Source organism: Ovis aries, chromosome 2, assembly GCF_016772045.2.
Source record: "Ovis aries strain OAR_USU_Benz2616 breed Rambouillet chromosome 2, ARS-UI_Ramb_v3.0, whole genome shotgun sequence".
Classification (NCBI taxonomy): Eukaryota; Metazoa; Chordata; class Mammalia; order Artiodactyla; family Bovidae; genus Ovis; species Ovis aries.
Window position 1 is genome coordinate 16,121,800 of NC_056055.1, and position 12,554 is coordinate 16,134,353.

General features: G+C 41.8%; 1 protein-coding gene across 7 annotated transcripts in view; it reads right to left on the reverse strand.

Annotated features, from left to right (window-relative positions):
* The window catches only part of ZNF462 (zinc finger protein 462), a 157,154-nt gene that overhangs the window by 22,736 nt on the left and 121,864 nt on the right, over nucleotides 1-12,554 (reverse strand). For all 7 annotated transcript variants that reach the window (XM_042242925.2, XM_027964144.3, XM_027964141.3 and 4 more), the window contains one exon: nucleotides 7,925-8,148. In XM_042242925.2, coding sequence (XP_042098859.1) covers nucleotides 7,925-8,148 — 224 coding nt within the window. The remainder of the gene's footprint in view (nucleotides 1-7,924; nucleotides 8,149-12,554) is intronic.

Consider the following 12,554-nt stretch of genomic DNA (forward strand, 5'->3'; position numbering starts at 1 on the left):
ATGAGGCAAACAGAACACAAAATAAGTTAAGTGATAGGCCAGGTTTGAACTCACACCTTCAGGTGACACAGCTCCTGCTTTCCCCATTAGAATACAGATCATCTGTTGAAATGCAAAACTGCTTACAAAACACGTACAAATTATCCATGGGACACTGGCTGAACACAAGAATAAGGGAGAAAAAAGTACTGTGACAATAATGTTCATTCCAAAGTTTGATGGGATGAAGCAGGAAGAATCTTTTGAGAATATTTTCTTCAAAAGTAAAAACCATTTTAAGGACAAGGACAGTAAGAATGAAGGCTGGTAAAGGATCGGAAGGGTATGGCGCATAGACGTCAAGGAGAGTACCTACTTTCCTTTGCGATCATTGAGTTAGAACAGAAAACACGCTGTTGCCAGACCTGACTTAGCAAAAGTTCAGACGAAATCAATCATTTTGAGAATCTCAGCACAACCCCAGTCACAAGCACTCAAGAAAGCCAAGTGAAAGGCATCGTTAAAAGTCAAAGAATTTTGTTGTCGGCCAACTGAGCTGTTGCCAATCTCCAGAACTCGAAATCCAGAGGCCAAGATGCTGCTGCTGCCATGTTCTGGTTATTTGGACAAACAGGATACTTAAAATTTCTCAACTGAAAAGTGATTTCACTTATTGATTTATTTAGCAACCAGCTAGTGGAGACTTAATTATATGCAGGGCACCATGGTGAGATTTAAGAGGGAAAGAGAGGTAAGCATTATGGCTTTCATTTTAAGAATGTTGCACCCAGTGGCAAGACAGAATCATGTTAAGAGTTAAATACAAGCTGAGGCTGCATGAACACATGCCTGAATAGACAAAGAAGGAAAGTTCTACGCAAGTTTGGAAGCAGAGGCCATTCATTTTGGCTGGATACTTTATTTTTTATGTATGTATGTAAGTATGTTGTCCTCTGCTCATCCCCAATAGCATATTGGACACCATCCAACCTGGGAAACTCATCTTTCAGTGCTTATCTTTTTGTGTTTTATACAGTTAATGAGGTTCTCATGGCAAGTATACTGGGGTGGTTTGCCATTCCCTTCGAACTGTTGCAGGAAAGACTCAGAGTCCCTTGGACAGCAAGGAGATCAAACCAGTCAATACGAAAGGAAATGAACCCTGAATACTCATTGGGAGGACTGAAGCTGAAGCTCCAATATTTTGGTCATCTGATGAGAACAGCTGACTCATTGGAAAAGTCCCTGATGACTGGGAAAGATTGAGGGCAGAAGGAGAAGAGGGCGTCAGAGGATGAGATGGCTGGATGGCGTCACCGAGGCAATGGACAAGAACTTGGGCAACCTTTGGGAGACGGTGAGGGACAGGGAGGTCTGGTGTGCTGCAGTCCATGGGGTTGCAAAGAGTCAGACACGACTGGGAGACTGAACAGCAACAAATGTATGCACTTTTAAGATTTTTTTTTGATGTGTCCCATTTTTAAAGTCTTTCTTGAATTTGTTACAATATGGTTTCTGGTGTTTATATTCTACTTTTTTGGTCATAAGGCATGTGGTATCTTAGCTCAAGGATCAAGGATCAAACCCTTACCCCTTACATTGGAAGGTCAAATCTTAACCACTGGATCATTAGGGAAGTCCCACTGGCAGAAGACTTTAGTGGACTGTTCCAAAGGTTACAGGCTAAGAACATTTCCAAATACCTACTTGAGAAATACCATCTATGGTTCTGCCAGGCACATCCCTCTGAAAAATTACCACACCTTTTGCTCATCTACCTCTGATATTTTTGGTTTTCCAAAATACATGAAAGAAGCAGGTCTAGAGTTGACAAATTCAGAAGCAACTAACACGAGGGAGAGCAGAGATGAAATGACAATCTTTTGAAAAGACTTCAGCTTGCAGGAACCCATGGAGGCGATAAAGCTAGAATGCTAGTACTTAGTTCAGAAAGTAAACCCAGTCCAAAAAAGCATGGCCTAAAGTGTATTTTATGGTTTGGAGTTGGCAAAGGTTCTTCTTTTATTTCTTATTTCCTTTGCTGGAAACAAATATTTGATGTAACTTTTTTTTGCCATCATGGATTTCACTGGTCCAGAGAGTGGAACAATTTTACTGGAATAAGTAAAACATTGGCTATTCCTCCTAAGCTGAATGTTCTGCTTGCTTCCTTCAAAATGACAAAAAGTAAGAGATACGAGTTCCTTAGAGTTCAGCCGCCTGAGGCTCCATTTGTATAAAAAATTAAAAACATTTCAAAGTAAATTCAATTAGTGAATGTGTATTGCCTGAATAGACTATCCTTCTAAATTTAATATAGCTAACATGACAATTTTACGAGCAAACCATGTTAGAGATAATATATTTTTATGTTCCTTAAACTAGCAAAGAGACTTCAGAATCATAAAGAACACTAACAAGGTATTGCAGATACTTACACTTTCTTCAAAGAAAAAATATATGTGTGGTTTTCCAAATGTGAGAAGTGTGAGGTTTGGCTTTTTTCACGACTTCAAGGTTCCTAGAAATGTTACATCTTCATCTTGCCACCAGCATTGCTAATAGACGGCATTACTGACACATAATTTCATTCGTGTGTGTGTGTGAGAGAGAGGGAGGAGCATAGAGAGCGAAAGGACAGAATAGTCCACCTCGAGAAGACTTTATGAGATAGAAAAAAAAAAAAAAGGGGGAGTTGAAGGATGAAAAACTAAAATTCCAAATAGCCTCTACTGTTTACTTTAGATTCCAAGAGATTCTAAGTTAGATTCTTTGTTCACTGGTGCAAAGAAAAAGATCGAGGAAGACAAGATTCTGTGACACCTGAAAAATGAAGGTGCTAAAACAAATAAAAAGAGAAAAAATGAAAGTACTGATGTCACTCCTTTTCTATTTCACCTTCGCATTCTGAGGATAAACACAGCAGCGTAAATCCAGGGCACTTGAGAGTTTCGTTCTTCAGTGGAATGGTTTATTTGATTTTAGGGATCCTTTCTGCTGAACTAGTATTCTGTCCAGTCCATGAAATGGTAACAGTCTGACATCTTCAGAGACATTCCTGAAGTTTACAAGCTTTGCAGGCAGAATTTAGGAGTCCAGTTTTGTTTAATGAACTTCTGTGACTGAAAATACATCCCATAGTGTCTTTTAGTTTCTTGTATATATTCTCTCCACCACACAAAATCACCTAAAGCTACTCGTGGAAGAATGTAATGAGCAACACACTCAACACATCATTTTACTAGAAGAGCAAGTAAACCTCAGTTTAGAACCAACTGCTACGTCTTCTGCACGTTTTATTTTTGACAGTATACACATTCATCTGGATCTCTGCATCTTCATAGATCTATCTGTTCTCAAGATCCACCTTGTAAGAAGACTGCAGAAAATTAACATGTACTGAAGGCTGACCATGTGTCAGCTCATGGGAAACTTGCATCTTTTAGGTATAATTACCATAAAATTAACCTATTTCAAGTGAACATTTCCATGAGTTTTAGAAAATGTATGCATTGGTACAACTCTCCACCATCTTCTATGACTCTAAGAAGCTCCCTCATACCATCTGCCATCGATCTCTGCTCCAAACCTCCAGTCCCAAACAGCTTCTGATCTGCTTTGTCTCCTTAATTCTGCCTTTTCTAGAAATTGCACATCTAGTATTTTGTGTCTGGCTTTGGGCTTCCGTGGTGGCTCAGATGGTAAAGAATCTGCTTGCAATGTGGGAGACCTGGATTCCTTCCCTGGGTTGGGAAGATCCCCTGGAGAAGGGAACGGCTACCCACTCCACTATTCTGGCCTGGAGAATCCCATGGACAGAGGAGCCTGGCAGGCTACAGTTCATGGGGGTCGCAAAGAGTCAGACACGACTGAATGACTTTCACTTTGTCGGTTGAACGTGATGATTCTGAGATTTAGCCACACTGTTACACGCGTCAGTAGCTCATTTCTTTCATTGATCAGTAGTATTCCACTGTCTGGATACAGCACATTTTGTTTATGCAGCCACTTTATGTGACAGCAGACTTGCTGGGTCAGATGGTAAAGTGTGGGTTTCACTTTTAAACAAATTGACAGAATGCTCCAAAGCAGATGTGCCAGATAACATGCCGTTCAGCCATGTGTGAGATTTTCAGTCGTCTCTTCACATCCTCATCAACACTTGGTGCTATCGGCCTTTTTAGTTTTAGCCATTCTAGTGGATGGGTCTTATTAATGGTGAGTCTTATTAAGCATCTTTTGCATATTTGCATATCCTCCTACATAAAGTGCCTATTCAGAACTTTCCCTCATTTTTAATTGAACTGTTAATCTTCTTATTACTGAGTTGCAAAATTTCTTTATATATATTTTGGTTGAAGTCTTTTGTTAGACAGTTATTTTGCAAATATTTGCCTCCAATCTGTTGCTTGCCTTTTCATTTGCTTAATGGTGTCTTCTGAAGAGCACCAATTTAATTTTGATGACACCTGATTTATTGATTTTTTTAATGATCACAGCTATTATATCATATCCAAGAATTTTTCCCCAAGAGAAATTTGAGCGACATTGTGTTTCTTGTTCAGTTTCTAAGTGGTGTATGACGCTTTGCAACCCCATGGACTGCAGCACACCAAGCTTCCCTGTCCTTCATTATCTCCTGAAGTTTGCTCAAATTCATGTCCATTGAGTGACACAAGGGTCAACAATCTCTATTTTCCACATGGAAATCCAACTGGAACAACACTACTTGTTGAGAAACTATCGTTTCCTTATTACCTTGGCACCTCTGATAAACATCAACTGTCCACATATATCAGGATTTATTACTGAACTTTTTCTTCTGCACCACTGATCATATATCTGTCCTTATATCAATACCATACTTTCTGGATCGCTGTAGCTTTACAGTAAAAGTTGCAATCAGGAAGGATGAGTCTTCCAATTTTGTTCTTTTTTCATACTGCTTATGCTATTCTAGGTCCTTTGCATTTCTATATACATTTTGCATGAGTTTATCAATTTCTACCAAAGAAAAAAGCCTACTGAGATTCTGATAGACTACACTGAATCTGTAGATCAGTTTGGGAAGCATTCCCAATATTGAGTCTTCTAATCCATGAGTATGGTATATATCACATTAATTTAGTTCTTTTGTTTCTCAACAGCATTTATAGTTTTCAGCAGATAGCTTTCACAGTTTCGCTTATTCTTAAGCATTTTGTTCTTTTTGACATTATAAATGAAATTGATCTTAAAATTTCATTTTCAGATTGTCTATTACTAGTGTATAGAAATTTATTATTGATTGTATCCTGCAATTTCGATAAACTCATGAATATTCTAGTATCTTTTTAAATGGATTATTTAGGATTTTCTACCTACAAAGATCACATATTCTGTGAACAAAAACAGTTTTATTTCTTCCTTTCCAATTCTTTGGCTTTAATTTCTCATTCTTACCTTATGGTTCTTGACTTTTGTATCTCAATCATTAGCAAACTTCTCTTTAGTACACTGTATATTGACACTCTTATAGCCTTTTCAGGGATGCTGAAATCAGACTTCTGTATATCCTTTACCCCAAGGAATGACCATTTTTAAGTAATGCATAATGTCACTGTCTATCAGTCAAAAATTCACTTTCAGCAGCTGTCTTTGTTTACAAAACAGTGTTTGGGTAATTATTTCAAAAATTCAAACTGCATTTTATATTCATCATTTAGAAAAGAAAGAATCATTAATAAGCACAAGTCTCACACACTTAACAGCAACTGAGACAAAGATGGAGATCATTAGGCATGCTGAGAGTGTCGATTCTTTAGCCTCAATTAGGTGCTCATTGGACTTAATAAGCTGGTCAACCATGAGAGAGTAAGATTAAAGAACCAAGCACAGCACAGTGAAAATACAACATATCAAAGCCCATGTCTAAAATGCAAAGTATAGTCGGTGATTTTATAGTCTATTTTAGGTCTTTAGGGACTGTAACTACCTTTCTGATGGGTGGTTCTCAAACCTGAGCACAGTTCAACTCACAGACAGACTGAGACATGGTTCTCAAAGTGTGGGAGATACCAGGACTTCGTTTAATCTTACAAAATTTCTGAGTAAAGTATGTAAGGATATGCAATTCCCATTTACAGATCAGGAAACAGATACAGAAATTGAAGTAACTTGCTGAAGCAGTTATAGTTAAGTGGTGAAGAGAGAATTCAATCCTAGGTCTGTTTGGCTCCAGAAGTTCTTAACTGGGCTCCTAGTTTGCTGAGTAACCTATTTGCCCGATGCTTATTCTAAAGCCCACAGAGTCCCACCTGCTTCTATATCTGGTATGGTTTCTAGTCTTGTCTGGAGTTCCCCAGTGACTCACAGCTACCATGCAACCACTGGGGAAGAATCTACTTTCCAGGTTTGCTCTGTCCCAAAATACTAGTCTGACGGCTTCAACACTGTAATAAAAAGACCTGAGGTGGTAACATAAATAAGACACAAGCACATAAATGTAAACAGCTTTGCTTGACATAGATGAGTGACTTTCCTTTCAGTGCGGGGGCAGAAATGCCAAGGAAGTTTGAATATGAAAGGGCATTAAAAATTTTTTTTTTTCCTGGTATTAAAAGCTTTTAAGTGAGGTAATTCAGGCTTTTCTCTGCTTTCATTTTGGGGAGACACATTAGAAAATGAATGCATCCCAAAGCAGAGAAGTTAGCAATAATGCCATTATATGGTGAGTGGGTGATAAAGTTCAGCCTTCTCTCAACACCCTACAGAAAAATTCTAACCCTTGGGTGTAGATGACTCAGACAGGAATCTTTCTAACTTGGGTTTGTAAGTCCAGAAAAGAGGAACTGTATTTCCACTGATGGTACACAGCAAGAAAAAGGAAACAATACCAAAAGCGCTTCTCATTGTGCCTTAAGTAAACACTCGCTAGATGTTTGGGATTTGTTGGTTAATTACAAAACATTTCAACAGGCTCTTTTCATGAAACGAATACTATACTAATCATACGCCCCGCCCCGCTTCCACACACACACACACACACTCCCCGAACTCTGGACAATATACAAAACCAGAAACAACGGTCTTAATCCATGCTATGCTATCCTCCGAGAAGTGAGGAAGCCGCCTGGGATATCTTACCCTCTGATCAGGAGACTTTTGGAAGAGAATTTTTTTCATAAATCCCATATTTTGTGTCTTATACCAATTTGTTCACTCCCACAAATATAACACACATTTTACAGTCCTTATAATTAATGCTTAGACATGAATAGCAATGCCGTGGGAAATTTCTGTAGCCAGCAATATACTGGGAAACAACCTACACGACTGAGGCACACTTGCTGGCAGAGCCAGCAGAGAGAAGAGGGGGCCAGTAACTATGGGTCCACAGCCTGTTGCCTAATTTTATAAATAAAAATTTTTTTTGAAACACAGCCATGTCCATTCATTGATGTCTTCTCTAGGGCTCCTTTCTTGCTACAAGGGCAGAGCTGAATTGTTGCTACTGAGACCATCTGGCCTGCAAAGCCTAAAGTATTTTCTACCTAGCCCTTTACAGAAAAAAATTATCAAGCTTTGTGATAATACATTTAAAATAATGTGGTAAAGTACTCTAGTTAGGGTAAGATGAAAACAAGAAAGAGAAGATACACTCTTTCATAGAAGGGATCACACATACTCAGAATGAAATAAAACAAAGCAAAGTGGGTACAGAAGAGACCAAAACCATTAAGCAGTCAGATGTGGGGGGTGGCATTACGGATGGCTTTCTTCCCCTCATCTGTGCTCCAATCTTCTAAAATGACCTTACAGTTCACTGACAATAGAATAAACTGAACCTCACTTCAAACATTATTTTAGCACGTGCGTCTGTCCTGCACAGAGCAGTACAGCTAGATTCGGCCCGGCCCCTCCCAACGCTGTGCCGAGGGTGGGAACGGGGAGGCCAGGCCCCTACCTTATGCTCATCCCGAAGGTGGCTGTCCAGTTCTTCCGTGTGCTTGGTCTCATAGTAGCAGAGCTGGCATTTGTAAGGTTTCAGTTCATTGTGCTTTTCTATGTGTTGCTGGAGGCTCTCGTCACTGGAGCAGGTGAAGGTACACTTATCACAGCGGAAAACTACTCCCTGCAAGTATTTGGACAGTTTGGATCGGCACACTTCAATGGGGACAACCCGCTCTTCTGTGGAAACAAATTGAATACAAAGATGGGAACTTTTACTGATGGAAAGCAGACGGTCTTTCTCGGGAGTATAAGGAAAAATTCCCCCATCTACTGTTGAAACTTCTCATGGCTGCAGGTCTGTGAACCGCGCACACATGCCACTGTCCCTCCTCCCAACCCCCCAAGTCCACAGTCCACTGGGACACGTGGGTGCTTCTCAGGCCAAAAGCTCTGTGTACTTGATACCCAGAAAGACCTATAAATAGGAGTGGGCGGGCTGAAAGGTGCTGCGGATTTCTGAATGGAGGTGATTAAAGGAGGAGACAAGAATAGAAGTTTCACTAACATGAATGATTATCAACAGCAACCACCAGCGCATCTTACTTCCCCAGCAAGTGGCATTTAGGCTTACAGAGATGTCCTTAACCATTCCAGTGTTCTTGCCTGGGAAATGCCATGGACAGAGGTGCCTGGAGGGTTAAATACTGTCTGCGGGGTCATAAAAGAGTTGGACATGACTTAGCAACTAAACAACAACAACAACAACAACAAGATGTCCGTAAGGGGGAAGGATAATGACATTCTTGGAGCACCTATGTGCCACTACTGTATACCTCCCTAGCAACTGTTAGGCCGAAGTTAGTCCCATTTCTACAAAGAGGTAAAACAAGGAACTGAGCTTTCAAGGCCGTCTCCTAAGGTCACAGACGCTGAAACTGCCTAACCTGGGACCCCACCCATGTCTGCCTACCGAACCGCAAATCGGCTCTCTTCCATCATTTCTAATTCCATTCCTGTTTCCCCTTCCAAGAAGTTCTCAAGGAGACTGTTTGCCTTTTCTTGAAACCAAAAGAATCTCTAAGATCAAATCTGAAAACAAAGAATCCTGGACACTTTCATTCACTGAAACTCCAACCCCAACTCAGGAAGAGCTCCGGCAGATGAAATGTCTGCAGGCAATCTTCCAGGAGAGGTAGGGTAGGGGTGGCGTGGGAGATGTGGAGGATTTGTGCCTTTTCAGACAATCTGTAATGTGATTGTCACCAAGGGAGAAAATAAAACAGAGAGGATTTGGGTGCTTTTCCCGTTAACATACCAAATGCTGTAGGGCTGCAAGTGTGTGTGTGTGTGTGTGTGTGTGTGCTTGTTTATTTTGTACTCTCTCACCCTTGTGTTTAACTGCTCAAATTAAATTTCACACCAGTCTGCCCAGAGTATCGGCACACGCGCCAGATATCCATAACTGGGATAAAATTAAAATCTGTGCTATTTATGCAAGGATCAAATATAGCATGTGTTTTCATGCTGTGTCTGGATTTCAGAAGACTCTGAAAGTTTACAAATGGACGCACACAACATACACTTATATTATTTAGAAATAGCAATGTATTATTAAGTCAGGAAGGCGCGCTATATCCTCGGTCACCAGGAGCAACATTCACAGAGCATCAGGATGCTGTGTGCTGAAGTCGCTCGCTCTGGGAGCCCTCCCTCTTGGGCTGGCCTGTGTCTGCCCCTTGGGGAGTTTCTCCCACCCGAAGGCCTGCCTGCCTCTTAACAGCACATGCTCCTTGCAGGGCAGTCCCTGCCTTGGGAGTCCCTGAATGCAGCGATTAATTGGCCAGCGAGAATGTGGGCAGAGGAAGCGTGGAAGGTTGGTGTCTGCACCATACTCCCGGGAGCTCTAATGCATATGTTATTTTCCCTATACAAAGAGTCAGTCGCTTATTTAGAAATATAAATATTTTTAAACCAAAGTCGCGCAGACAGCTAAGAAACACATGATTATAATGGAATCCACACATTTTCTTAGAATAGCAAATGTTGTAACAGTCTTCTAACCATTCAGTTAGTTCCATGGTTTGGTGTAAATGGGAGGAAAAAAAAAAATGCTTTGGTTTAAACTAATGAGCCTGAAGGAAGCCAGGGCTATGATGGTCGTTCTATGCCTCGAATCTAGGATTTCTCAATCGCAACGCTACTGATGTTTTGATGCCAGATAATTCCTTCCTCTGCGAGGTTTCCTATGCATTGTAGGATGTGTATCAGCAACCCCAGGCCCCTGCCCACCAAAGCCAGGAGTGCCCCCTCCTCCTCATCCTGACAATAGGAGATGGCTCCAGACAGCTACATCATGAGAAGGCAAGATAAGATGGACCCTGGTTCAGACACTGGTCCAAGTCAAGGGCCAAGTATTCAGTCCAGCCACCCTGGACCTGTAGACAGGAGCAGGCTGGCACCCACGGCAAGAGATGGGGGTCCAGGCTGAAGCCAGGAGATCGGCCCCCACACCCAACACCTCAGGAGGTCATGGCGAAGTATTGATGTGAACTTTTCTGGCACCTTCTTTGAGACTTGCACCCCCCTCCACTGCTCTGTGTTTGTTCCTGATTTATACAATTTTGGCATTTCTACTGCTTCCCCACTCTTTCTTTGGCTCTGGCCTGTCCCGCCTGCCCTGGTTCTGTCCACCTCGGTGGAGACAGAGAACAGCTGGCTATAAGTTTCTGCGTAATGATGCCTCCAACACCTTGAAGACAGTCATTGCTCTCCAGCCTTCCCTTCTCCGCTGTAAATAATCGCTTCTTTCAAACTCGTTTTTTCTTATAGGTCTCCTTTCTCAATTCCTTTGGTTAGTTTTCTTCACAGTTTCAATTTCACTATGTGTGTCTCAGTGCATTTTGCACAGTCGGGAGTGTTCAGAATAATACCTTGGAGGTGAAACTCTAACACTGAATGGAAACAGCCACTCCCACTTATTAAGAGCTCACTAGGTTTCAAGCATGGTTACGTGTTGGATTCTCTTGGCTACTTTTTATTCGCACAACACCCTGCAAAGTCAGTTTTGAGAGTCTTCAGTGGAAACTGAAAACGGCTCAGTTGAACTACTTCCTCAAAGTCAGTGCTCTAATTCAGCACAAAGTTGTGGCCTGGGAGCCCGGGTCTGCTGACCTTTGACTGCATGCACCCTCCTCCGTCTCTCCTATAAAGAACTCTCCAGTCACGTCCAATCTGTATGCCGTGCACTTCTCAGCCTTTTATTCCTAAGAGTTCAAAATCGCAAAAGCTCTCAGTGTCTAAGGCAACCATTTTTATCTGAATTTCTTTCAAGTATCTCCTGGATTTCATAAAAGGTCATTTCCCTGATGACTTATTCTGAAAGGTATGCCTTCCTCATTTCCAAACTAAAACATTAACTGTAATAACTCCCAAGTCTCTTAGTTATAATGGGTTATGGGTGTTAATTTTAGAAAACAAAGTTACCTTTTCCCCACCCCTCTCTTTCTACAAACATGGCTAACAGGACCAAGATAAAAAAACAAGACAGACTCTGAAAGGCGGGCAAAGGACCGACAGCGTTTTCTGAATGAGGTTATTCATGGTGGAGGCCAGTGAAGAACATAAGCCGGGAGACTGGACTGTTTCCAGGTAGGGCCTGAGCCCTGTCTTGGCTATGGAAGCTCAGCCACTTGGGGCTTTTCCTACAGGGGGCAGCGACAACTGTGGGTCTTTTCTTGACTTCACACGTCTCAAAATTACCTTGGGTAAGAAATCAAGGCCTGAATCACACTCACTGTGACTCAGCTTCCAGCACTGACTGCAATAATACTATGACTTCACCAGTTTTGACTACAAGACAGATCATGTCTCTCTCATCTGAAGTGAAGTGAAGTGAAGTTGCTCAGTTGTGTCCGACTCTTTGTGACTCCATGGATTGTAGCCTACCAGCTTCCTCCATCCATGGGATTTTCCAGGCAAGAGGACTGGAGCGGGGTGCCATCAGAGACTCATACTTAAAAGATATTGAGTGCTGCGGTTCATCAAGAGCCCAGAAGTATCTGCCAGGTGGGCAAATAATCTGTAAAATCGCCACTACTAAAGGGGGGTCGAGGGAGAGGGGGTCACTTGTACTCAAAACAGTGAAAAAAAATCACATCACCATGGAGCCCAGAATCACCAAGTAACAATTCTTCCTGAAAGGCAGCCCACAACACACGTGGGTTTCCTCCCCACAATGTGCCAGGCCTCCCCACAATGTGCCAGGCCAGGGGTAGTGGGGGGTGGGGGCTGAGGGGTGGGTGAGGTGGGTGGGGATTTGAAAGTCACTCACTCCAACCAACTCCAAACGTAGATCGTCATGGTAGAAGGCCAAGACCCCCGCTGACCCAAACCAAAGATCCACCTGTTACTCTAACTCACAAACCAGGGACAAACGCGGAGGACCAGAAAGCCACCATCCCCAAATACAACCATAAAGAGACACATGTAAACATAAGCACAACAGTTCCTGTAAAAAGTTAAGTTTTGACATTAGCCAAGCTACCCTCTTCAAGCCAGACAAGAGCTGGGAACTGTACCTTTAACAGGAAGAAGTATGTGATGGGGATGAAGGGAACATGTAATTTCACTGAGTAAGATGAAAG